Genomic DNA, 26,426 nt, shown 5'->3' on the forward strand with positions numbered 1-26,426 from the left:
TATTGCCAATGGAGACTGCACATTACTAATGTTTAGCAATTAATCTCCAAATATATTTCTTGCTGGCAATGTACTGCCAAAGCGGTTTTCATTTTCATAAATATTTTGAAGAGGCACCATCTGCTTGCCTAGCTGTGATTACATGATGGCAACAAAGATGAAATGCCAATGCCCCATGTTTTTTGTCATTACTCATATTTATTTAATTAATTTATTTGGTAAATTAAGAAAAATTAAATCCTTAAATATTGTTACAAAAAGTAGTATTAAGTTTTATTTGTATTGCTATATGCATCCCTGATTATGAACAATAGCTGTAGGTATATGGAATAGCATTTGTCTTGTTGTAGACATCTGGCGCCACGGCTGTCTGCTTGTCGAAACAATAGACATCTGGCGCCGCACTGTCTGCTTGTCTAGGTAAACAATTGCTGAGTCTGGCGCCGCGACTGTCTGCTTACGTCTGGCGCCGTATAGCCGTATGTTCTGGTAATTTCCAGACGCGATATTCTAGAAGGACACGTCGGCATCAGCGAGAAGTGCGTGGCTATATAAGCCGTGGCAGCGCCAACGTAATCAATCAGTGCTAAGAGTAAACTGCTATAGTGTAGACGAGTTGTGAAATAAAGAGTTGTTGAATTAAATTAAACAGTGTTGATTTTATTTGTCAATCCAGAGATACGAACCTAACAAAGTAAACTAGCAAGAGTAAATTCGTAACAATTGGTGTCAGAAGTGGGATTTTCAAATAATCCACATTCAAGATGGTTAAATTCGGAGAATTGAGAATTCAGCAATTAAAAAAAGAACTGGAGGAGCGTAATTTGCCGATAAGCGGGCAAAAGGCGGATCTGCAGGCACGATTACGTGAAGCAATGGAAGCGGATGGAATTAATGTGGACGAGTTCGAATTTAATGGGCCAGAAACTTCTACAAAGGTAGAAGAAAAAGTAGAAGAACAACGAACATCATCAAGTGTGGACATGAACATGCTGTTAGTGGCTATTAAGCAAATGGCAGAGAATGCAGTGCAAACCGAAAATCGTCTGACACAGCAAATGACGCAAATAGCTGAAAATACATCACAGTTAGAGTCTCGCCTTACACAACAGATTACGGAAAATACTACACAACTACAAAAACAAGTGCAAGAGAAATTTTCAAAATTTGAAGACGAATTAAGCACTTTAAAAAATGGCGAAGAAAATTTAAAATCAGAAGTTCTGCAATTAAGTAATCGTGTGCGAGAACTGCAACTACATGGCCCTGTACCATCAACTAATAATCAAAGATTGAAGGCACCCACATTCGATGGAAGTATTCCATTTCAAATTTTCAAACTTCAGTTTGAAAAGACAGCAACGGCCAATAACTGGAATGCAGCGGACAAAGTGGCGTCCTTGTTTGTATCATTGAAAGGACCGGCAGCAGAAATCCTTCAGACTATTCCAGACTGTGAACGGGACAACTATGAGGCATTGATGAGTGCGATAGAAAGACGTTATGGTAGTGAGCACCGGAAACAAATATACCAGATCGAACTGCAAAATAGGGGTCAGAAGATGAACGAGTCATTGCAAGAGTTCGCAATTGAAATAGAACGACTGGCTCATTTGGCAAATGCAGATGCACCTGTGGATTACATTGAGAGGGTAAAAATTCAATGTTTCATAAATGGAATTCGTGATGTGGACACCAAACGCGCCACATATGCAATGCCAAAAAGAACGTTTGCTGAAACGGTTTCGCACGCCCTCACACAGGAAACAGCTTCCTAAGTAAACCAGCACCCAAAGTACAAAGGGTTGAAATGGAACAACCGGCGCTGATGGAGGAAATATTGAAGACTCTGAAGACAATTGCTGCACCGCGAGTAAATACAACAGGCAGATGTTTCAACTGTGGAAAAGCGGGTCACTTTGCCCGAAATTGCAATATAAAAGTAAACCCATCAAAACGGAAACAACCAACAGATAACGAGGACGGAGCATCCACATCTCACAAGTCGTTAAACTAAAACGGAACAGTTCAAAGGGGCGTGAGCTGGTTCCCACAACTATTTGCCCCACCATCTCGATATCACAAATAGGTCGCCATGACAACAATCTTACTATCAACGGTATCGTAAATGGACGACTGTCAACGCTTACTTTGGATACTGGTGCCACACATTCAATTATCCGACCGGATGTGGTAAGAGGAACGGTTGAACCATTAGTCGGTTGCAAGCTTCGAACGGTCACCGGAGAGGAAGCAGCTGTCGCGGGAAAAGTGTTTTGCGAAGTGATGATTGGTACCCTGGAAGTTAATCACACCTTCATCGTAGCAGAAATCACGGATGAAATTATAATGGGAGTAGATTTCATGATTGATCACGGGGTTACTTTGGATTTAAACAAGCAAATGCTGTTTTGCCAGAACATGGAGATGCCTATAAACACCGGATATGTGACCAACGTTGAAAGTAAGAGGGTGATTGTTGATGATAATCAGAGTATTCCACCAAAATCTGAGGCGATTGTATGGGCTAAAGTGAATGGAGGAGGTGGGACTGAAGAGTTGTGGATTGTGGAACCAACAAAAATAGATACACCCATATTGGTAGGAAGAACGCTTGTGAAAACTAGTGAAGACGCCACCATTCCGGTCAGAGTAGTGAATGAATTCAACACGCCTATAAGTCTGAAGAAAGGAGCCGTAATTGGACAGTGCCAGAATATAAGTGCAATAGCACGATGCGAACGGTCACAACAGAAACCTACTATTGAGCCACAGCAGATAAGTCCTACACTCCTAAATAATTTGCTGAACGAACTGCATGGAAATGAAAAATTAAAAGCAGAAAAACTATTAAAAAAATACGCATCCATATTTGCAAACGAAGGAAACACAGGAAGAACCGGCATTGTCAAACATCGCATAAATACTGGAGACGCTAAACCAATCCGACAAGCTCCGCGTAGGGTTCCACTAGCAAAACGTGAGGATGCTAACAAAATTATTGAAGACATGCACAAAAACGGTGTAATCGAACCTTCAATAAGTCCATGGAGCTCATCTATCGTCTTAGTTAAAAAGAAAGATGGTAGCACCCGTTTCTGCGTAGATTATAGGAAGTTGAATGATGTCACAAAGAAAGACAGTTATCCTCTACCAAGAATCGACGATACATTAGACACCTTGTCTGGAGCGAAATGGTTTTCTACATTAGATCTACAAAGTGGATATTGGCAAGTCGAGATTGATGAATGTGACCGTGAAAAGACCGCTTTCAGTATGGGCGACGGGTTATGGGAATTCTCTGTGATGCCATTTGGGTTATGTAATGCGCCTGCAACGTTCGAGCGACTGATGGAACATGTGTTAAAAGGACTCAACTGGAAGACATGTTTGGTGTATCTTGATGACATTATCATCATGGGAAAAAGTTTTGATGATCATCTGAAAAATCTAGAGGAAGTCTTTCAGCGAATAGCATCAGCCGGATTACGCTTGAATCCCAAAAAGTGTTCATTATGGAAGAAGCAGGTCACATATCTCGGACATAAAGTGTCAACTGAGGGAATTCACACCGAGGAAGGAAAAATAAAAGCAGTGAAAGATTGGCCTCGACCCACCAACATTCATGAACTCCGCAGCTTCCTCGGCTTATGCACGTATTATCGCCGTTTCGTACCTGGATTTGCGAACGTGGCTAGAAGTTTACATGATTTAACAAAGAAGAATCGCCCGTTTGTATGGCAGTTGGAACAAGAAAAAGCGTTTGAGCAGCTTAAGGAACTACTTTGTACGGCGCCGATGTTGGCTTATCCAATACCTGGAAAGAAATTCATCCTGGATACAGATGCGAGCGCTTATGGAATTGGAGGTGTCCTGTCTCAGCTCATCGACGGACAAGAAAGAGTAATTGGGTATTACAGCAGAGTGCTCGGGAAACCAGAGAAAAACTACTGTGTGACGCGAAAAGAACTACTAGCTGTGGTGGAATGTGTAAAACATTTCCACAAGTATTTGTATGGACAACGATTCTTGCTGAGGACTGATCATGCAGCATTAAAATGGTTATTACAGTTTAAGAATCCGGAAGGCCAAATTGCACGATGGATCGAAAGATTACAGAATTACGACTTCGAAACGGAACATCGAAAGGGGATTCACCACAAAAATGCGGATGCATTATCACGTCGCCCTTGTCCACTGGAATGTAAACATTGCTCCAAATCAGAAGGAAAAGAAGGTATAATCGACGTGCGATTACTGAATATAGAACCTGAAGATGATTGGACTCCTCACCGCATCAGAATCAATCAGCTGGAGGACCCTGATCTTGCAAAGCTGATAATAGCCAAAGAAAATGGGGTACGACCACCAAAGGAACAAATAAGTAGCGAGAGTCCAACGGCAAAAGCATATTGGGCCCAATGGAACAGCATAAACCTCGTTAATGGATACCTTCATCGTACCTGGGAAAGCGAAGATGGCAAACAGTCTCGTCTGCTGATCATAGTACCGAAGTCCATGATCCCGAAAGTATTGAAAGAATATCACAATGGACCTAGTGGAGGGCACCTTGGAATTACAAAAACTATAGAGAAGATTAAACAACGGTTCTACTGGATCGGTTGTCGAGATTCCATAGCAGAATGGATAAGTAATTGCGTAGAGTGCATGGCAGCTAAAGGTCCTAAAGCCAAAAGTCGCGGTAGGCTACAACAGTACAACGTGGGATCACCATTTGAACGAGTCGCAATGGATGTTGCAGGTCCGTTCCCAACCAGTACGGCCGGAAACAAATATCTACTGGTTGTCATGGATTATTTCAGTAAATGGCCAGAAGTATATGCCTTACCAAACCAAGAAGCGAAGACAGTAGCCGAAGCGTTTGTAGAAAATTGGATAACAAGGTTCGGAGTGCCCGTCGAATTACACTCAGATCAAGGCAGGAATTTCGAATCTTCCATTTTCCAAGAAGTCTGTACATTATTGGGCATCCACAAGACACGGACAACAGCGTTACACCCACAATCAGATGGGATGGTAGAGAGATTCAACCGAACGCTCGAAGAACATCTGCGGAAAATCGTTGATAAAGACCAACGGAATTGGGACAAGTGCATCCAGATGTTCCTGCTGGCGTATCGTTCAGCGAAGCACGAGACAACTGGTTATACGCCGGCAAAGATTATTTTCGGATCTGATCTGCGACTCCCTGCTGATCTTAAGTTTGGACGAATCCTACAGCTGTAAGAAATGATGGAGATTATTGTTCTGCCTTAAAGGAAGAAATGAATGAATTGCATCTAATGGTAAGACAGCATACGCATCTGATGAGCAATAAGATGAAGGACCGGTTCGATCAAGCGGCAAATTCAAAAGGTTTTGAAGAAGGTGATCTGGTCCTGTTGTACAATCCACTTCGAAAGAAAGGCTTGTCCCCGAAACTACAGACAGCCTGGGAAGGACCCTATATGGTGATGAAACGACTTAATGACGTGGTATACCGCATACAAAGAAATGGAAAAGCACGATGTAAAATGAAAGTAGTACATTTGGAGAGGCTCGCCCCATTTGGTTCAAGAGGATTTGTGCCTAATCGGGACGATTAGGCTTTAGTGGAGGGCAGTGTTACAAAAGTAGTATTAAGTTGTATTTGTATTACTATATGCATCCCTGATTATGAACAATAGCTGTAGGTATATGGAATAGCATTTGTCTTGTTGTAGACATCTGGCGCCACGGCTGTCTGCTTGTCGAAACAATAGACATCTGGCGCCGCACTGTCTGCTTGTCTAGGTAAACAATTGCTGAGTCTGGCGCCGCGACTGTCTACTTACGTCTGGCGCCGTATAGCCGTATGTTCTGGTAATTTCCAGACGCGATATTCTAGAAGGACACGTCGGCATCAGCGAGAAGTGCGTGGCTATATAAGCCGTGGCAGCGCCAACGTAATCAATCAGTGCTAAGAGTAAACTGCTATAGTGTAGACGAGTTGTGAAATAAAGAGTTGTTGAATTAAATTAAACAGTGTTGTTTTTATTTGTCAATCCAGAGATACGAACCTAACAAAGTAAACTAGCAAGAGTAAATTCGTAACAATATGAAATCTTTTCTTTTTTCAAATAACGTCGCAGTTGCCAACGCAAATGGTAGCACAATTGTAGCAAATATCGACCCAGGTGACTTCGCAAATGGCAGAAGTGTCATCACAAATGTTGTAGCAGTTGGATGAGCGGCTGTCAACGCAGATCTCAGCACAGATTTCATCACACAGAGATGCAAATAATTAGAACACATTAACAAGAGAATCCCCTGCTCTTGCAAGATTGCAGGATGACACAAAATGTAAAAATCTGCCGAATATGCAAGGCAAAGAGAGCACCCATTGCCGAACCTAGAGATATATGAACGGCTGATTCAGTCAATTTATTGAGAATGACTAGTGTGAATTACTATAGTGCATTGGCGCACCTTCTGCATTCATTCTTAACAAAAAAGTGTAACAGATCTTTATAATTTAAGTAGAAATTATAAAATCTATTTAAAACTTACCTTCCTGAACAATTTAACGTCGTAATATGTCTTTATGTAAAATGACAGCTAGAACAGGGTTGCAACTATATTTTTACGTGTCATTGCACGAAAATAAACAGGTTTTGGTCTGACATATTTTTCAGCCATTGGAAATAATTTTCTGCGTGTGTTTGTTGTTGTGCCCTTGCACCAGAGGAAAATTCTGCAATTCGTGCACCGTGCACGGGTTTTGCAAGAGCAACAGAATACCACTACTGTTTATTGCATTAAAAGGATCTGTAGAATACTTACTTATATTACAAACATGTCTCCAATCTTCGAGTCAAGTAGTTATGAGTCGTTAATGAGTGCATTAGAAAGACGATGTGGTAGTAAGCACAGGAATCAGACCTTCCAAATCGAGTTGCAAAATCGCCACCAGAAACCCAATGAGTCCCTGCAAGAGTTTTCTACAGATATTGGTAGGTTAGATCACTTAGTTTATACGCATGCAAGCGTGGAGTTCATCGAGAACACCAAAATCCACACCTTTGTTAATGGAATACGAAATAACACTAAGTACATACATATGTATATGGGAATCATTTCGTATGCTCTGGTACAAAAGTCTGCATTTCTGTTTAGCAATCGAAAATTTGAAGCTCACCAAGTAGAAATAGAAGATCACACCTGGGTAAACCAATTACTTAAGCAAGTTGAAGAAAAGATGCGAAAGTACTGGAAAAACCTACAGATGCGCATGATGACGTGTTTAAATGCTTCAACTGCTGAAAATTGGTCATATTGCACGCAGCTTTAATCAGTGCAATAATTCAGTTAGACGTAAACAAAAGGCTGAGGAAAATCAAACAAATGTCAAATAGAACCAATCGTTAAACTAAAGCCAAGGGCTGGCTCCAAAGCGAATACCCTGTAATCTCCATTTCACAAATAAGCAGGAATACGAGTAATGTTACCGTTATGGGATGTGTAGACGCAAATACGCATACTGACTGAAGATACGGACATGTCACATTCCATAATTCGATCTGATCTGGTTAATGAAGAAGTAAGATCATTAGCTGCGTACTGCAACAGGACAGGATTCTCAAGTCTCTCGAGGAGTAATGTGCGAGATCGTAATTGGAAAGACAGCCGTGATAATTGGAGTGGACTTTCAAACAAATCAAGGAATATAAATTGATATGTAAAACAGGATTATGACTTATGTACATATGTATAAAAATTAGACTATAGATGGAGACTATGGGTCAAATAAGGTAGGGGTTGTTGAGGCCACAGAAGAATCTACACTAAATTTAGTTATGGGCACAACTCAGGTTATGACAGGACAAGATAAACGTGTTCAAGTATGTTCACTTAATGAGTTTAAGTCAATAGCCAAACCTTCCACAGGAGCTATATTAGGGCAGTGTCAAGACACTGAGGTCGTGATAAATTGTGAAATACCTCTTGACAAAGATTCTTTTGGCAAAAGCGACATACTGAGAGAATTTAATGTTTGAGCCAAGGGGACAACCATCATAATAACGTTGAAAACTCTTTCTCAGAAACTCAGACAATAAGGAAGCTGGAGAGAAATTATTGTGTAACTCGGAAAGAATTACTGGCGTTGGTGAAGTGTATCAAACATTTTCATAAGAACCTTTATGACCAACGTTTTCAAGTCATGACAGATCGTGCTGCATTAAAATGGCTTCTACAATTCAGGAACACCGAAGGACCGTTGACACGAAGGATTAAGAGAATCCAAAAATACGACTTCTCTGTAGAACATCGCAATGGCAAAAGTCATGGAAATGCGCATGCGATGTCCCGCCGTTCTTGAAGTTTTGAATGCAGACATTGCACAAAAGCTGAAACCAAAGAGTACATTATAGATATTCGATTAATGACAATAACTTCTGACAATAGACGGTTCTACTAACCGGAATTAACCCGTATTTCATCAGGCTTTTAAAAAGAAGAGGAAGCGTAGAAAGCCCCCTCAACAACAGGCAAATCCGGCGGGCACGATGACCCTCATAGGAATGGGTGCTAACTTGAAGTTGTACCTGCGACACCTACGTGAGGGGAAGATTCTTGAGGTAGCGGAGGTTCTGGCTAGGAACAGGGTCAGGGGAAGCAATGTCTCCCCAGCGAAGGAACTTAGAGACAAAACCGGGTCCGCTCGCGCACGAGGTAGCGGGGCTCTAAGCCGTGGCCCAGTTAACGCAACACCGACCGCCATGCGAGGTAGCGAAAAGGCAGCGCGTTCGACCACCCAGACACAAACCGCGAAGCGGAAGAGCGGAAGCCAACCCTCCTCGCCAAATCCCCCTCGAGTAGAGGAGAGACTGCGCAGATATGCGGATAGCATCCAAATGGCTGTGCAGCCTCTCAACTACCCGGTGGAGACGTTAGAGTTGGAGCAGCTCACCGTGCTTCAAGACCTCATTGAAGAGGTATATAGAGGCACTGAATACGCAGCATTCTTCCATGGGGTCGGCAGAACAGGCTGCGACTGTTGTGCCGTCGGAAGTCCCTGACGTAATTTTTTGAACTATATACCCCGACGCAGGAACTCCTCGAAAGACTAAGAGATGACGACGGGGATGAGGACCATCTCCTAATTGTACCGATCCTGTAGTGGCTAGCAATGTGGATGTTGCCCAGGTAAACTTGCACCACGCGACGGCAGCCTTGGCGAGCATAGCGAGCTGGTTCACTTCGGATAGTCTGGGCATCCCGCTGATCCAAGAGCCATGTGACTATAGAGGGGAGGTTAGTGGCCCCAAGACGGATTCCAACAAGGTAATCTGGGATCTCTCTAGCGAGAGACCTAGAACTTGAGTAGTTGTCAGGAACTACATTGACTTCTTTTGTATTTCAGAGTTCCTGACACGGAATCTAATTGCGGTGCAAGCCATTGACTGCGAAGGTGCAGACTTCGTCCTGGCATCTACCTATTTCCCGGGAGAGGCATCCACAGATCCACAGATGTGGATAGACTGGCGTTAGTGCAGGCGACTAGCATATGGTGTGAACGCCCATCACACGGAATGGGGCAGTACGGACTGCTACACATGAGGTGAGTCTCTTTTAGAATACATTATTTATAGTAACTTAGCTTTAGAAATTGTGGGTTGTGAACCCACCTTCGTCAGAATAAGTAGGAGAGAGGTGCTTGACATCAACTTGAGTAATGAGCCTGTAAATGGAATGGTCTCACAATGGAGGGTGTCAACTGAGGACTCCGTCGGATCATGGAATCATAAAGTTCGGGGTAAAGGTAGAGCTCAAACAATTCTCTCCCAGACGTAATCCCCGGAATACAAACTGGGACAACTTCCGGGATAAGTAGGAATTTGATCATGGAGGCGCAGACTGATAAAAGTGTTGCGGGTCCAAGACTGGGGAGCAGATTATCTGCGCTAATCCAGTCCATCATAAATGCGTACCACTGCAGCTGCCCCTAAGGGCGACCACAAACAGGCGCAACTGTCCCTGGTGGTCAAACAAACTTTCAGATCTTAGGAAGAAGGTACGGAGGCTGTTTAACAAGGCGAAACGTACAGGGGTCTGGGAGGAATATAAAAGCAATTAACCTTATATAAAAAGGAGATTAGGTCTGCAAAGCAGGCTAGCCTTAGGAGATTCTGTGAAAACGTCACCCCCATACCAGAAGCAGCTAGGCTGCATAGAATACTGTCAGGGGCAAGACAGACACAGTACTAGCGATGAAAAGAAGCGACGGGATGTATACGACCAGCGCGGAAGATAGAGCTACTGCACTTGTGCGGGCGCACTTCCCGGAATAATTTGGCTTCGTTCGAGAGATTGAAATCCGGGAGTGGACGACTTCATTTCAACACTTTACCAACAGAGAGAGCAGGTTTTGCTGTCATACCTTGTTCGGCTGATGAGGGATAGCCTCACAATGGCGTGCATCCTTGAAATATGGAAGACCGCGAAGGTGAACTTTATACCGAAAGTAGGAAGGAAGGACTATTCACTGGCAAAATCCTTAAAACCAATTAGTCTAACTTTCTTCTTACTAAAAAGTATGGAAAAGATAGTAGATCATAAAATAAGGTCGAAGGCACCGAAAATTGCACTCCCCAGCATGCTTACAGAGCAGGCAGATCAACCAATACTGCTCTGTACCAGCTAACCTTGGAGATAGAGAGCTCGGTGGAAGGAGGGGTAGTGATGTTTTATGCCTTCCTAGACATCGAAGATGCTTTCGACAACACGCCTCACAAGAGCGTAGCCAGAGCACTAGAAAAAAGGAATGTGGCAGCACCGGGACTCAGATAGATAGAGACCGCACTGCGCACCAGACCTTGGTCAGGGCAACAAAATCCCTAATGATATGCAATCCTGTGCTGGAAAATCCTGGGGCTGCAAGAGTTAACTGATACTGTACCATTAGCCTGTCTCCCAAGGGACAGCATTACCAAAAGGGTTAACTACTTGAAGAAGTTTAAGGTTACCGTTGGTAGCAAGGCTGAACGGAACAATTCCACTCTCGAGCTGCTGCATTAAACCTTCCTAGGGATCAACACAGACTACTGGAGACATTTTACACTGGCCACTGCAAGCAGAAGAAGCATTTACGCAACACGGGCCTTAAGGATCTTGGATCTATGTTTCCAAATTGCATTAACATCGCTTCGCTAGCACCCCACAGAATATTGGACTATATCAATATACTAGGGCAATGAGAGTAATTGTGATTTAGGAGAAATTACAATAGCCCTAAGGTCGCGGTTAATTCCACGTGTAATAATCTAATCTTAACAATCTACAATTGCTAATCGAATATTCCCGGAACTATGAATTTCGCTCTCTTGTTGATCCTGGCAATTTATCGTCGAATCGATTTTTTTCTATTATCCTCGTTCTTTACAATATCATCATGATCATAATGTGCTGGACGACAACATAACTGTGTTCTTAAGAATGTGTGTATTTTAATATTTGACAAATGTCGCTTGAAGTCTGTCGCTCAATATGTGTTCAACACATGATATACGTTCTCTGCCTAATATATTCGACGGGAATGTCTATCATTTTAATTGCATTTAGCACATTTTGAAAGCCACTGTATTTTATTGAATATTTTTAAATATATTTTGTATATTAAATAAGTTTACTTAAAAACCTTAGTAAGATACGCTTTTATTTGATTCTGCATATTTTATTTATATTATATTTGAATTAAAGCTTTATAAAAGCAAATAATGATATCCGTTTTATGTTCCCGTATTCTTCTATGTGGCAACATTTTTGCTACTTTATCGTAGATATGAAACAGAGAACGTTTATCAAATAAAATTTAAAAGCATATGTGCATGGTACGATGCATATGTGTTTTGATTGAGTTGTCAAATTTCATATATTTTCAGTTCAACCTTAGTTTTTTAGTTTAACTTTTATAAAAAAGAAAAAAACTGAAAACTAAAAAAAAACTTTCAAAATAGCTATTAGTAAAATTTCTAAAGTGCCCAAGAAAAATATCAAAATTAAAAAACAAAAAAACATTTGGCAAAGGAAAGCATTGGCGTGGGATACACAGGTGCGAATAATGTCCCAACAACATCCTAATCCTCAACAAAAAAGTAATGAACCCGTATGTGCAGACAACAATAAGAAAAAAGGAGTTACAAGACAAAAAATAGACCAACAAAATCTTAAAACAAAACTTTTTGAAGTAAGGGCTTCAGGCGATGGAGGATCAGTAAAACAAAAACATGATTTTGATTACTCAAATTGCCAACTATTAAAGTCAAAGAGCCCACTGCAAGCAACAACTGGAGCATACAACCAATTAAAACATAAGGAGTCAATTACATGCATGGATCAACTGCAACAACAAATGCAATCTATTTTATCATGTACTGAGGTTAATGAAAAACAGCACAACTGTCAACATCCAAATAATGCGGGTTCACAAAGATGTTCACGTCGTAATTCATTGAATCGGGAACAGGAATCTAATCATCACGAAGCACACGATCAACACCCCAATTCTGAAAACAATCGACCGCTAAGCAAATCTGCACGATTACGTCAAAAACGTAAAGCTGCTCAAAGAAATAAATATGTAGCTATTGATTGTGAGATGGTTGGTGTGGGTCACAACGGTCAAGACGACATGTTAGCACGAGTTTCTATCGTAAATAAACAGGGTGAAGTTTTGTTAGATAAATTTGTTAAACCGTGGATCAAGGTAACTGATTATAGAACAAGTATATCTGGTATCAGACCAAAGGACATCGAAAATGGCGAAGATTTTCATTTGGTGCAGGATGAAGTTGTTGAATTGCTTCAGGGTAAAATTCTTGTTGGCCATGCTATACGCAACGATTTGGCTGTATTACACATAAAGCATCCATATAAAAATATACGAGACACTGCCCGTTATAAGCCATTATGCCGTCTAGTTTCGAACGGACGAACTCCGAGCCTTAAACTTTTGAGTCAAGCAATTTTAGGTATGGAAATACAAATAGGAGAGCACAATTCCGTAGAGGACGCACGTGCTGCTATGAAAATTTATAACTGTTTAAGTGGAGATTGGGAAAAATATGTTCAAAAACAACAAAATAATCACCATAAATAGTAATAAAGTGACTTGAATTATGAAAGCAACACGCCAATTTCATATTTTTCTACTAGTAATCTTCGAAATAATTAAGTGATTTAGCCTTAAGTTACTAATAACGCACCTCACGTCATGACATAAATATAAAAAATAATTCCAAACGTTTTGCATAGAACACAAGAAGATACAAATTTAAAAAGGCATAACAACAATTTAGTACAATTTAACAAATTAACTTCCGAGCATAAAATTCTGATGAATTTCTTCAATTCAAACACGATACTTCGCTGATCTTACCTACCAGAATTTGAGCCAGTAGCAGTTGTGTAGTGCATTTTGTGTTACTTATATTAATGTAAATGTAATTGCTAGTAAAAGAAGATAAATAATTATTGTTAAATATAACACAAAATGTTAAGAACCATTCAAGATAATTTTAATTAAAAATGATTGTTTTACACCTATGATTTGGTTTTAAATAAGTGAATGGAATGCGAGGTGTATATTAAAGAAAATTAGAAAGGGAATCAAAATGATATTTGCACATATTTTCGCCATAATAGTAAAGTAATTTGCTCTGGAAATATTTAATTTTTAATGTTTCAATTAAACAAAGGAAGTATGGATTATAACGCCAGTAGTCACGTTGGTTTAAGTTTCAAATGTAAATTGCATAAATTAATATTTTACAAATATTGTATTTTACAATAATCTCGTTATTTTGTAAGCATATAATATAGAATTCATTAGTGCTACGGACTCCCTGTAACAATATCACCTTCATTACTAACGTTATACATATCAGCTTCTATATCCTCGCTGTCGCTTTCTTCTGTGCTTGCGAATGTTGTAATTTGATCATTTTGCTGGGCAGGAGTTGGCAGGTTTATCTCGCTTCTTTTAATCGCATCTCTTCTTTCCATTAAGTCCTTCCATGGATCTTCCAGCATAGACCTATGCACGTACGCCGATACATCCTTCACTTTACAATTAAAAGATTGTCTCTAAACATGAAAATGTGGATTAGAATTAAAATAATTATTTTTCTTATTATTATTTTTAATTATTTGTTACTAACACTATTCCGTTGTCTTTGTCCACCACCACGCCATTGCCGCTCCGTAGGGTCACAATTTCGTGGAGTCTGTTGCCATTGCATTCCATATCCACTAGTGCTGTGCCGATTACTTTGCCATCCACCCGAAAACCGATTTTGTTGACCTCCACGACCTCTTTGTTTATTCTGATAGAAGTTTCCACCGCTGCCTTTAGTATTCAGGTTGTTGTAATGCGGTCGTGCGGGTGTGGAACATGTACCTGGGCCGCCAATTTCTAGTGATATGTAATCCTCTGATTGAGAAGGATATTGATGTAGTGGCTTAGCATAGGGAGATGTATAATTTCGAGACATTGTATATTTTACACGATATAGTAATAAATATTTTAATTGACAAATTTCAATGATAAAAATTACACGCGCGAATATGTGTGTAATGAAAGAGCTTAAAAAAACAATGGCAACAAAAGTGAAGAAGTCAGATATAAACTTTGTGAATGAAGAAAATTTTCACAGAGTTGCAGTGTTCAAAATAGAACGTTAACAAGAAAAGAGTTACCGTATCGCTGAGATAGTGACAAACCAGAATTGTAATTAATAATAAATATTTTTTCTTATTTAGTTTAGTCTATAGCTTTAAGACAGGCAGAAATCTCTACACAAAAAGCAAGAACACACTCAATAAAGCTCAAGCTGGTGTTAAATTTTCTACACGTTATAGCGACATCTGTCAAATATTAAAATACGCACGTTCTTTGGACACAGTTATTTGGTTATGCAGCTGTCTAAATAACTGCGTCCTTAAAGCGTGTGTCTTTTAATATTTGAAAGATGTGTTCAGTATATAACTGCTACGTTGCTGATGTCATACTGCCATTTTCCATCTTCACATTTTTTTCATAATTTCATTTTATTTAAAAAAGAGTACTTTTCGATTCGTCAGGAGGAATTAGTAACACATTCATGGTCTATTTAGAATAGCAATTCTGGGTTAAGGTGCACAATATTTAACATGAAATAAACGTGTAGAAACCATTTATCGAGTTGTTAGAGGATATAAAACTGAACAATATATGTAAGTGTAAAATTTATTGCAAATTGAGAAATTGTATTCCTTACAGTGTTGTATCTTTTGACTTTAAATGCAAATATCTGATCCTGCGCATCTTTGAACATATATTCTAATCCTCCTCTATATGCTTATACCCGTTTAATTTCGAATTTAAGGGATGCTATTGCAAAGTTTTCCCTAAGTGTATTTGGCTCCTGTAATGTAGACTTGACTGTTCATTTTACTTTAAAAGTTCAAAATGAAATATTTATTCACAATAACATGTGATCAAGATGACAAAGTGACAACTAATTCACCACAAACTAACAAAGGTTTGACAGTTGTGAAACGAAAGAAATTTCAATTGAATTTTTCTTATCCAATTGTCAGTGCATGTTTTGTGTCGGAGTGTTGAAGTAACTTATTTTCGTGGAATAGGGGTGAATAGTGGTTATGTTTGTTGTTGGTGTCCATAAGAAAACAAAAGATAATAAAAAAAGGAATCAAGTGGGAATAAGTGCCTAGACGCGTTCTATTTTATGCAAAGATATGCTGAAATAAGCATTCGATAAATATGTATTAATATATGAGAATTGCAAATTGCAAAATATGCTCAACGACAATAACGAATTGCATTCGAAGTATATTTAGTTGGAAATAATAGTGAATAAAATGTGTTTAATTTAGTGGTACATATTTTTGAGTGGTTGTGAAAATTTTATGTGCGTGAGTAAACCGAGTTCATCGGTCTAACGAATTCGGTAATTCCTTATTTAACATACATACATACATATATGTGCATGTATTTTACTGCGTTTAGCTGATGCTCATCAGCACAAAAAGCCAGACAGCGGTTTCGCGAGATACATAAAGGCGATGTATTCAATATACTTATAACTCATAGTCTGCTGTCTGGTAATGGTATGTGCAACGACCGGCGTTTTAACATTAAAGGGGAATGTACATAACATTCGCTGCACATCAATTGGGTATTCTTGGCATCAAAATTTTGGATGAAAAATTATTCGTGTATATTACGCTGAAATTCAATAGATTTTGAAAACTGAAAAATATAAAAAGTTTTTTCATTTATTTTATGTATGTATATCCAATTTCCAACTCTTGCTATAAAGAAATTTAACAAATCAAATTGAAATTATTATTGCATGTCAATCCTATATAAATTGGAGAACGTTTGTTTTTCAAAATCATCTGTGAATTAAAATCTATAAAAAGCACAACTCGTGAAATAATGGCAAATGTGTAATTATATTTTTAAAGTAATTAATAAAGGCGTATCAATTTCTAGAGACGATACCACAAAGCTAATTGGATTGTGTTTCTTCTCTAAATAAGTGTCAAGAAACAACAAAATTTCACTATTTATAATTCTTTATCCTAATATACATATCTTGCTTCAATTACAATCGGTATTCTGACGTATTAAAATTACACATGTTTGCAGCTTGCAGTTTTGACGATTCAATCCATATTATTAAGGAAGGATTATTTAAATTATATTTAACTGACATTGTTCAAAATCGCAGGAACAGTAAACAAAATAATATTTCAAAATCTGCTCTTTTAAACTATAAATTTTGGATCTGTTCAACGAACTAAAAGAGCAACTATCAAGTTGCCCCGAGAAAACCCGTGCGCTGTGCCGCACTGTCCAGTCGACAGTGTGGGGAGCCGTTGTATCCTCATTAAACGTAGCGCTTGGCGGTGGTGGGGCTGGTGCAGTAACATCATCGGCGGATAGCAGTGGTGGCTCCGGCGTATCCGGACCAGGACCAGGTGGCGGTGTGGGCGTTGGCCGTTTAGCATCCATAATGGGCGCAGTTAGTTCACGCCACATCTCTACCAGTGATGCGCTGGTAGAGGAAGGCGGTGGAGGTAATAATCATGATCATGGCAACGGAAATTGTTCAATTTCACACAAAAATGGCATAACCACAGCTACTGGTGGTTTTCTGCAAAAACAAGATTTGCATTATGATATCGGTTCGAGTTCTCAGTATCATCATGTACGTCAACCAAGCGTTCGCAGTCGAAGTCAGCAACCCATGCCAACCACAGATGAATTGGATAGGCGTTTCGCAAAAGTTTTGGTAAGTCATAGTTATATAAAATTGTTGTTAACATATAAAGGTTAATACAAGCAATGCGGTAAATTTTAAACCAATAATAACAAAGAGTTAGGAATATAAGGATTTCTGATACAAAATTTAGAAAGAAAATATTTCTTTCTGACCGCTTGCCGAAGGCTGCTTTTCTATCCTCGAGTCTTTGTTATCTAAATCAGAATAATTTTAATGTTTTTATAAGTGCCAGGCTAATCTAATAATATATATACATATTGTATATATATCATTATGTACGTCAACCAAATACCTTTATGTATATACACATACATACAATGTATACATATATAAAACTACATGACAGTAGTCTATCTATTTACACACATCGTTTATAGTGTACATTTAAGCACGTACGTACTGCAGTCACTAATTGCCCAAAGTCTTCTGTTGATTTTCAAACGCGCTGATGAACTCGATTTTGGTCGCTAATATATTAGAACTCCTCTTTCCTCATCGTATTTTTTAAATTAGATTTACCTATAGTAATGTATATCCACAAACGACATGAACGTTCTACAATTTTTACATGGGCTTTTGCCGCATGACAATATGTATTTACGTTTGACAGATTAGGTCGTTGCCCGTGTTTGTCTGGGATCGAAAGAGGAATTAGCGCACCGAATTTTTCTATTATATTAAAATATTGTAGATTTCGAATATTGTAAACGAATAAATCAAATATTGTAACAGAAATACTTGTGCGCGACTAGTTAATTTTTAGAGCGTTGTTTATTGGGAAAAACTTAATTGTGGGCATAATTTTTATAATCGTTTGCATTTCAAATAAGTAACATTTGTAGTAAAATATATAAAAATGAAAACAATTTGTAATTTGCTTAACTGTTATTAATTTATATTTTTTATCTTGCCTCAGTTTTCAAAACTGCGTTAAAGTACTTGTTTAGATTATTTAAAAATAACTTAGAATACATATGTATACTAAATATCTAAAAACATATGAGCATTAATATTAAAATTATTTTATTTGAGCGTTTGTGTGGTTTTAAGTGCTAAGTACTCAGTCAGCGTATAAAAATAAACGCTGACATCATCGTCTTCCAGACTTACACGCTTATTCAGTAGATTAATGAAGCCGGCCGAGCAATTTGTAGATTTCGTAAATTTGAAAACCCATTATATATTTGTAAACTTGTGTATTTGCGATGTGATAAGAAACGCTGGAAGGCAGCTTCGGCATCAATAATGGAAAAACATACAAGTATATGTTTACAAAGAAAATTTGTGTTAGGTTTTCAGCAGAGAATATGAATGAAATAAATGATTAGTCGCTAATCCCTATCAAAAGTTGATAACGTCCAGCTGAACAGAATAAAACAGTTAGCCAAAGAAGATTAAATATGCACTGTGTCTTACTTAGTCGTGCCATAAATTCTGGTATAAAGTTTACAATGATTGCATTGATTTTGGGGGGGTTAAAGAAAATCGAATTATAATGATATCGTATCAAAATCGTATATAATAAAAAAGTCTTAATATTTCGAGAATGTTTCTTTACCGTTATTGATAATTATCAAAATTTATAATTTTTTCCAAACGTCTACCTTTCATAAAGTTAAGAAAAGTGCGGTTGTTCACAAAAGGGAAGTTTCTCGACCAAGTTGATTATGAGGAGAGGGTTTGATGCGATCTATGCTAATGGACGACAGGTTATTCTATTTATTAGATCATTTGATCTTAAAGAAGTGGGTCGAAAAGCTCAAATTATCTACATTAACATAACTCAACCTAAGCTAATTTTGTATATTGGTAAAGAAATGTGTATGACTAATTGCCAATCGAATATTTTGAATGCATATTTAAAAGTACTGGCAAGCTGAGCCGCTTTCGCGGCATATATTTAATATTTAATATTTTTAATGTTTTTACATCCTACATGGTTCGTTGTGTGGTATATATGGAGTTGGAGATTTATTTTGAAATGTGGCCGGCTGTTCAAAGGTATTTAAAATTATAGCATTTGGTTTTATTATAGGCTTTAATGTTTTACATCAGGTTTTTTATTGCTCAAAACTTTAAAGAATTTTTCAAATATACACGTTTTCAAAGCTTTTGCTCTTCATAACTTCAAAACACACTGATCGTTTTGAATTTTTGAACGCTCTTTCTGCACATAATTTTCGAGAACACTCCGAATACTCATCTTCAAAATTGTAAATATTTATTTTGTGCAATAACAAATTAATCGATTTTTTCGCAAGAACTGTTTTTCTTTTCAAAAAAATTTAAAATTTTTTTTTTTTGACCTTGATTAGTTGAAATATTATTAAGTTTTAGCAAATGCCGCCTCTGCAGGCCGTCATTGGCTAGAATTTATTAATTCAGTAGAAATATAGGTCTGCGTTACAGCTATCACACTACAACTGTTGAAGCGAATGTGTGGGCTCCAGTCCTTACAATGAAGATTTTATCGAAAATATCAGTCAATCTGTGAGATATTGAAATTCGGAGAAAATCCTTTATGCTTTTGAACTTCCGGTTGACTATACGAATATGTGGGTTATCGTAGTGAAAAGGCGAGAATGTGGTATATTAATAACAAAGTATTTTGGCGATCAAAACGGATAAAATCGGTTGAAAATCTGTCATTGTATTGTTAAATAAAATACAAAAATATCAGAGATCGTTACATTTTAATAAATATGATAATTTAAAAATAAACATAATGAATTTTCACAAACGAAAACATGATGTGTTGCATATTTTACAACAAAAAAAGTTAAAACTCATGTTAATGTTAATATGCTATAATTTAAGTTTTTCCATCTGGTTGAAAAATGCGTAAATGACGGGTGTTTGACACTAGCGAACAGGCCGTGAGAGCCATTGCTTTGCAGAATGCACTCCGCGATTGTGAAACTACTGGAAAGAACAAAAAAAGAGAGACAATAGTAGCGGTAGTAAGAGATGCTTCAAAACTCAAACAAATTTGATATGATTGGCGTTCAACTAACGCATGAATGCATTCAATTATCAGGAAATTAGTCGCTATTTAATTTGTAAATTAGACGCAAATGTCGGACAACTATGTGGCAGAAAAGGCAACACATAAGAAGCATTAGTAGCCACCGTGATCAACCCGCATTAGATTACGTTGGCTCACCATGAGCTAAGCATAAACGGGACCAGTTTTTCAAATGCAAGTCGGAATCTATGAAACCTAACCAACCAGTCAGCTCTAGTCAATACTCCAATCAACCAACTGCACAAACGACAACAAAAACCACACGTTGATTTGTAAAAAAAATGCTTACTCTGATATGTTGTTGCTAAGAAGTGTATTTGTGTGGTTGTGGTAAGATGAAATCCGAAAACCACGTCTCTCAGATTTTTCTACTATGAAATCCAACTTACACACAGTCTTTTGTCAGCTCGAAGCTGTTTGTTGATATTGTTGCTTTAGCGCTTTACATTACAAATTTCAACAAAATTCAAACTTTGCTCACTACTCAGTCGTCGTGTTGCAGACAACCGCTATTGCTTTGGGGGGAAAAACGAAGGTGGCCACTAAGTATTTGGTTATCGTTTTTGTTGTTGCTGTTTATGTGGATTCTTGTTGCTTCTGTCAGGTCTTGTGGTGCCATAACTGGTGTTGGCGTTGACACTGATGCCGACATTGCTGTAGCTTTGGTGCATTAAACCAAGCTTTAGAACTGAATCTATTAATTGAATGTATAAGCGTGTAGCGACAATAGGCGTTAGAGTAACCAGAGGTGGACCAGTTTGTGTCCAAAAAAGGCATGTCGTTGTTTGCAGCGCATAAAATATGTATTTGTAATAGATTTTGTAGATGTAAGTTTACATGCGCTCAAAAGCACATGGAGCACAGAATGCACCAGCCTAAAGCACGGTTTATCAGCTTCATAATGTCAGTGTGAAAGAGCACGAAATTACTATCCACCTTATTAAATTTTTTTTTGACAGTCAAGCTAATTAAAGCAATTCTTGTATTTTGGTCTCTTTGACATATTTTAACCCCTCAGTTATCTGCTTTATTTTGTGTTTTGATATTTATTTTCGTGTGCATTTGTAGTCTTCGTTTGTGATGTAAATTTCTCTTTGTATTTTTCATTAGAAAAAAACCAAACATGCTGTTGGGTGGGTGTTGAGCCACCAAATAAGTGGGTCACATACCAGTTTCACACACATATATTATAGTTATATACATATGTATGTATGTGCATTATAAACAGTTTTGGGATGCAGCTTAAGCATAACAAGTTCGAGTAGTCACTGTTTTCTGCTTATTAGCATAAACATGATCCCATGATCAGAAATTAAATAATCTACAATTTTGGTTTATATGTTTAATTATATGCTCGACGTTCTAGAAATTTAGTATATGTAAGTACTGAAGGAAGCAACGAAGCGAATTGAACTCCTGAGCTTTATTAAATACACAGTGCAATCTTTTTAAAGTGAAGCATATAAATGAGAAACATTTCATTAAATTATTTGCACACTCTCTTCCACTCAAGATATTATTCTTACAATCATTGATGTCAACCTTTTTGTGGCATTAGGGACAAAATATTTATATATCAGTATTTACCTATTTATTTCACATTTGCATATGTTATTAATGAAAAATCAGAGAAATTCTTCACAGCATAAATATGCATGATAGATGGCGCTGGTATTTAAATCAAAGCCGTTAATTGGGAATATAACTAAAATTTTAAATTAGAAATATCATGAGTTCTCTCGTTGTCAAATCCAATTACGCTAAATTTTGCAATATAACAATTTGTGGGGAAACAAATTATACAAATCGTAATGATCGGTCAATTTTATTTTGGGAAATTAATGAATTTGACGTAATGAAAACCGACCATAAAGATACTGAACGTATGTCCTGCATGCAACGAGTCCCCGCATGATACTAGCCACCTATTTGCATGCCCCACAAACCCTATTCATCTAACACCTTCCTCCCTTTGATCCGACACCGTTGAAACAGCACGTTTCCTAGGCCTCCCGTTAGATGACCTCGACGACAACGCAAACGACTCTTACGTTTATATTTAATCAGTTTTGATCTTCTTGAATATATGTATAAATATTTTTTTAATAATTTGTTTGCTTTGTCATTGAAGATACCGTTAATAACTAAAGTAAGTTCGTTAGTTTTGCTAAAAAAAAAAAATTATTACCATTTCTCTGCTTAATGGAGAATTGTAGCAGCAGCAAGCACATTTTTATCTAATAGAAGTATTTTACCAATTAACACGCTTCCTTTTCACTTTGTTCTCATTTCTGATTTCACTTATTTTTCACCACTTAGAAGTTAAGGAATAGATGGAGGATACCTTAACATATAGTGATTGTCTACATACCCTCAGTAACATAAATATCCATGTACACTCATATCTACATATTTATTTTCATACTCTTGTGACATGTTGCTACAGAGTATTATAGTTCTATTCTCTTACTCGACCGATTTCAACCAAAGCCTAAAAGCCTAATACACAAATTTCAAATTTTCGGTTGAAATATAATTTATACTATATATTTGTGAATATCAAAGATAGTATATCCCACATATCATAAATCAATCAGTCCACATTTTCTCCTTGAGAGTATATTATATACTTTCCGTTATACCCGAACTTACTCTTCCTTACTTGTTTATATGAATATGTATGTATATACATATTTATACATATGCTTCCTTCCACATATGTTCAAACTAGTTACTCCTAAACATATTCTTTGATGTTAAATTGTGGGGTTGCCTTTTCCGGGGTAAGCGCTAGAAAACAACGATATTGTTGAAGCTTGCGTGCACAGCTGATTTCGTTTATTATGACTTTTACTTTTGTGTGGTTGCTCAGTGTCTATAGACTGGGGCACATAATTTTGAAAAAAAACAAAAATCCAAGGGGATTGAAACTCATGAAAAACTAAAGATAAAATAACAAATATTAAGTGAAAATAATTTACGTTATTAGTTTTGAAACTGGTTGACAATGTAAAAGTGCTTATAGTATTGAATAAAATCTGTCAACTGTTTTTTAATACTTATAAATAGATATAATATTTCAGCTATTTATTGAACTTGGGAAAAAAGTAGGTTGAGTTGCAACGCGAAATCTGAAATATCGAAAAAATACGAATATATTTTTAAAGTGGAACTGCTGTGTCCAATTCGAAAAAGTGTTTTGTAATTTAAAAAGTTACTGATATTCTTCCTCGACATTAAATTATTCGACATATGCATATTGTCGATAGACCAAAAACAACAATTTGTCAAAAGTAAATGGATCCATAGATATTTTTATGATTCCGAAATAAATTTTGCAAACATCTTAACCAATGAAAACACGTTTTTTGAGTGATAACTGAATAGGAATAGATCGTAAATAACACAAAATCATCAATATGTAAACAGCAAATTCATGTAAAAACAAAAAGCAACTGATTTTGAAATTACAACAAACACTTCTAGCGCAAGAAGAAGCACGCTCCGTATCGCCACCACCTTATATATGTAATTGAATCATACCTAGTAGTAATCTTGAAATTCAATAGACTTACGCTTCTCCAAACTTTAATTATGTAATCGTTTATATAATGCTAGGTATTAGAGTTTTGTTGTGCTTGAGTTCGAAAGATTTGTATATTATTGCAAATTTTGTTGGTATAATATAAAGTGAATAATTTACAACATGAATGAATATGACATTTTGTGTTTGTGGGTGTTTTGTTTCGCAACTTTAAATGTAACGAATGCTTAGATGCATATATGTACATACTTATGTATATGTATAGTATTAATGGACATATTCATATGCGAATTGTCAACTTCAGAAGGCGCCTTCCACTTGAAACTGTCATACATGGCTGCTTCTTGCAGCATTTTACTCATCGTGTCTTACTCGCTCGCCTACAACGCAATACCAAGTGGTTTTTACAATACTTACGTAGGTCGCTTTTTATATTTCGGTATGAGAGAACAAAAACAAATATTAATCATCGTAAATTACTTTATTGTTTTTCGAAATATTCTCCATTAAGATCTATATGGGTCGAAGCACTTTTGCCGCTCTGATTGAGGTATCTCCAAAACATGCGTTGTGAGCCTGTCAATCGTCTCTTCAAATGTCGACCTCTAAGTTTACATTTTAATTACGGGAATAAAAATACATGATTCGCTTACAAGGCAGGGCTATGTGGTGGACGACGCATCGAATCTGTGTTTTGAGTGCTTAAAAATGGATACACACATATGTGAGAGCTCGTATTGTCTTCTTTCGTTGGTTTTGGTGACTTCTTAAACAAAAACTGGCAAACAAATGTTTGTGTACCACTCAGAATTTACTGATGACTGACAAGGTATTCCAAAAAACAGTACTAGGAGGTGTCCTGCTGTTTTACATTCGGGCTCATACGTGTAAATTCACTATTCGATCAATCATTACGAGCCTATTTTGAACAAATTGTATGAGATCCAACTAGAAAAATTTTTGTTTTTAGTCAAATGTTCATGCAATATTGAATGTATGCTGGTCCCACTGTTACTTAGTTGTCCAAATCTCACAATCGGTCAAATAATGATATAATTTTGCGCACAGCAATATAGGACAATAACAGGTTTTGAACGACCTTCACGAAATTCGTGTTTCTATGATCTAGGACCTCGATTGAATCCACCATACTGTGTTGCTGAGTTAATCCACAATCAACGGGAGTGCGCACAATTTTTCGCGATTTTAATTCCACTCATTGGTCGAGATAATATTTTAAGTTACTGTAACCACTGCAAGTAAAAACAATATCAAACTTCACGATGACGTTGTGAGTTGCCAGATTGGAACACTAGGATTGCCAAATCCCGAAACATAAAAGCCAACCTACGTACGAAATCTTCAACTGCGTTGTAGTGGTTTCCCACAACAACCACCACTGGAGACTCACTTAGTTGATTTAAAAGCCAATGTATGTAGATGAGTCGGCAAAGCTTAGTTCCAATGTTGGCGTCAGCTTAAACATTGTCTACAAATATTTTACGAGTATGACAGTTCGGAAATCGTACTCTGCTCTGTCGTACCAACACAGGAATCTATTAAAGGATGACAGTCACGTCTCAAGCCAAACAAATGCAAGCGTTTTCTCTCCCACCCCGCCGTCCGATCTCTTCAGTTCCAGTGTTTTGCGCTACAAAGTGCTGTAATGTCGACTCTACAAGTAGTAGTTCGGTTGCAAGGGCAAGGGCATCATAAAGAACATGCATGCGATAGAGAGAAATAAGAAATCAGCACAAAACGTAAGTAAAATTGAAAATCGAAATGAAACCTCCAACAACATCAACAACAACTACTCAGAATAGACCTTGTCGTGGAACGTAATAAAAGAAACATAAAATTTTAAAAATACTCCACAACAACTAAACTAAATAATGATAAAAAACAAAAACAGCAATTACAACAACAACAATGGCAACGGCGGCCATTGAAACGCAACAAATAAGAAAACAAAAAGGCGTTGGGCGTTGAGAGCGTAGCATTGCGTAGTGTAAAGGAGTCAATGGAGAAAGCCCTGCTGCAAGTTTATTTTTACAGACCTATACATACATATGTATATATGTATGTATGCAACATATTTTGCTTATTTCCCTTTTACTAACCTACTAGGTGTGGTGCAGCATTATCGATGAATGACAGACGACGGAAACGATGGATGTGAGGGTGTTTATGCTACCAGCTGGAATGTAGATACTGTTGTTGTTGTGAGGGCGGACACTTGCCTTTGAGTGATCGGCTGGTCGGCTAGTGTGTGATTGTCAAGTTCAATCACTAGCTTGCTGTTCATTGCACAGTTTAAGCATATAGTTTTTGAAATAAAAATACATTTTGTAGAAGCTGGAAGTTGTGTACGTTCCTCATGTCGCAGTGGAATGAAATTATTTAAATATGGCACCAATACTGAATATCTTGTCAAATCCAGCAAATTAAAAATTATATTTTAACATATTCTCATATTTTCCAACGACAGCATTCTTAATCGAGGTTATAATGGATTTCTATAATTACA

General features: G+C 37.5%; 3 protein-coding genes across 3 annotated transcripts in view; 2 read left to right on the forward strand and 1 right to left on the reverse strand.

Moving 5' to 3' along the window:
* The first annotated feature begins 11,849 nt into the window (after positions 1 to 11,849).
* LOC105223986 (uncharacterized) lies at positions 11,850 to 13,281 on the forward strand. Its single transcript, XM_011201924.4, has one exon. The coding sequence runs from the start codon at positions 12,101 to 12,103 to the stop codon at positions 13,136 to 13,138; it is 1,038 nt and encodes a 345-aa protein (XP_011200226.1). The 5' UTR covers positions 11,850 to 12,100; the 3' UTR covers positions 13,139 to 13,281.
* A 517-nt stretch (positions 13,282 to 13,798) lies between these two features.
* Positions 13,799 to 14,687, reverse strand: LOC105223987 (uncharacterized). Its single transcript, XM_011201925.4, has 2 exons — positions 14,199 to 14,687; positions 13,799 to 14,124 (listed from the first exon to the last, which is right to left on the reverse strand). The coding sequence occupies exons 1-2, from the start codon at positions 14,529 to 14,531 to the stop codon at positions 13,873 to 13,875; spliced, it is 585 nt and encodes a 194-aa protein (XP_011200227.2). The 5' UTR covers positions 14,532 to 14,687; the 3' UTR covers positions 13,799 to 13,872.
* A 2,136-nt stretch (positions 14,688 to 16,823) lies between these two features.
* The window catches only part of LOC125778665 (formin-like protein), a 54,303-nt gene continuing 44,700 nt past the window's right edge, over positions 16,824 to 26,426 (forward strand). The window contains exon 1 of the mRNA XM_049457571.1: positions 16,824 to 17,339. Coding sequence (XP_049313528.1) covers positions 17,061 to 17,339 — 279 coding nt within the window. The 5' untranslated portion in view covers positions 16,824 to 17,060. The remainder of the gene's footprint in view (positions 17,340 to 26,426) is intronic.

This window comes from Bactrocera dorsalis, chromosome 5 (assembly GCF_023373825.1).
Source record: "Bactrocera dorsalis isolate Fly_Bdor chromosome 5, ASM2337382v1, whole genome shotgun sequence".
In the NCBI taxonomy this organism is placed as follows: domain Eukaryota; kingdom Metazoa; phylum Arthropoda; class Insecta; order Diptera; family Tephritidae; genus Bactrocera; species Bactrocera dorsalis.

Bases quoted from the DNA above. Each gene is read 5' to 3' on its own strand.
- LOC105223987 (XM_011201925.4), bottom strand. From the start codon at position 14,531: ATGTCTCGAAATTATACATCTCCCTATGCTAAGCCACTACATCAATAT. The intron at 14,125-14,198 runs GTTAGTAACAAA...TTTCATGTTTAG, and splicing joins GACAAAGACAACGGAATAGT to AGACAATCTTTTAATTGTAA.
- LOC105223986 (XM_011201924.4), top strand. From the start codon at position 12,101: ATGTCCCAACAACATCCTAATCCTCAACAAAAAAGTAATGAACCCGTA.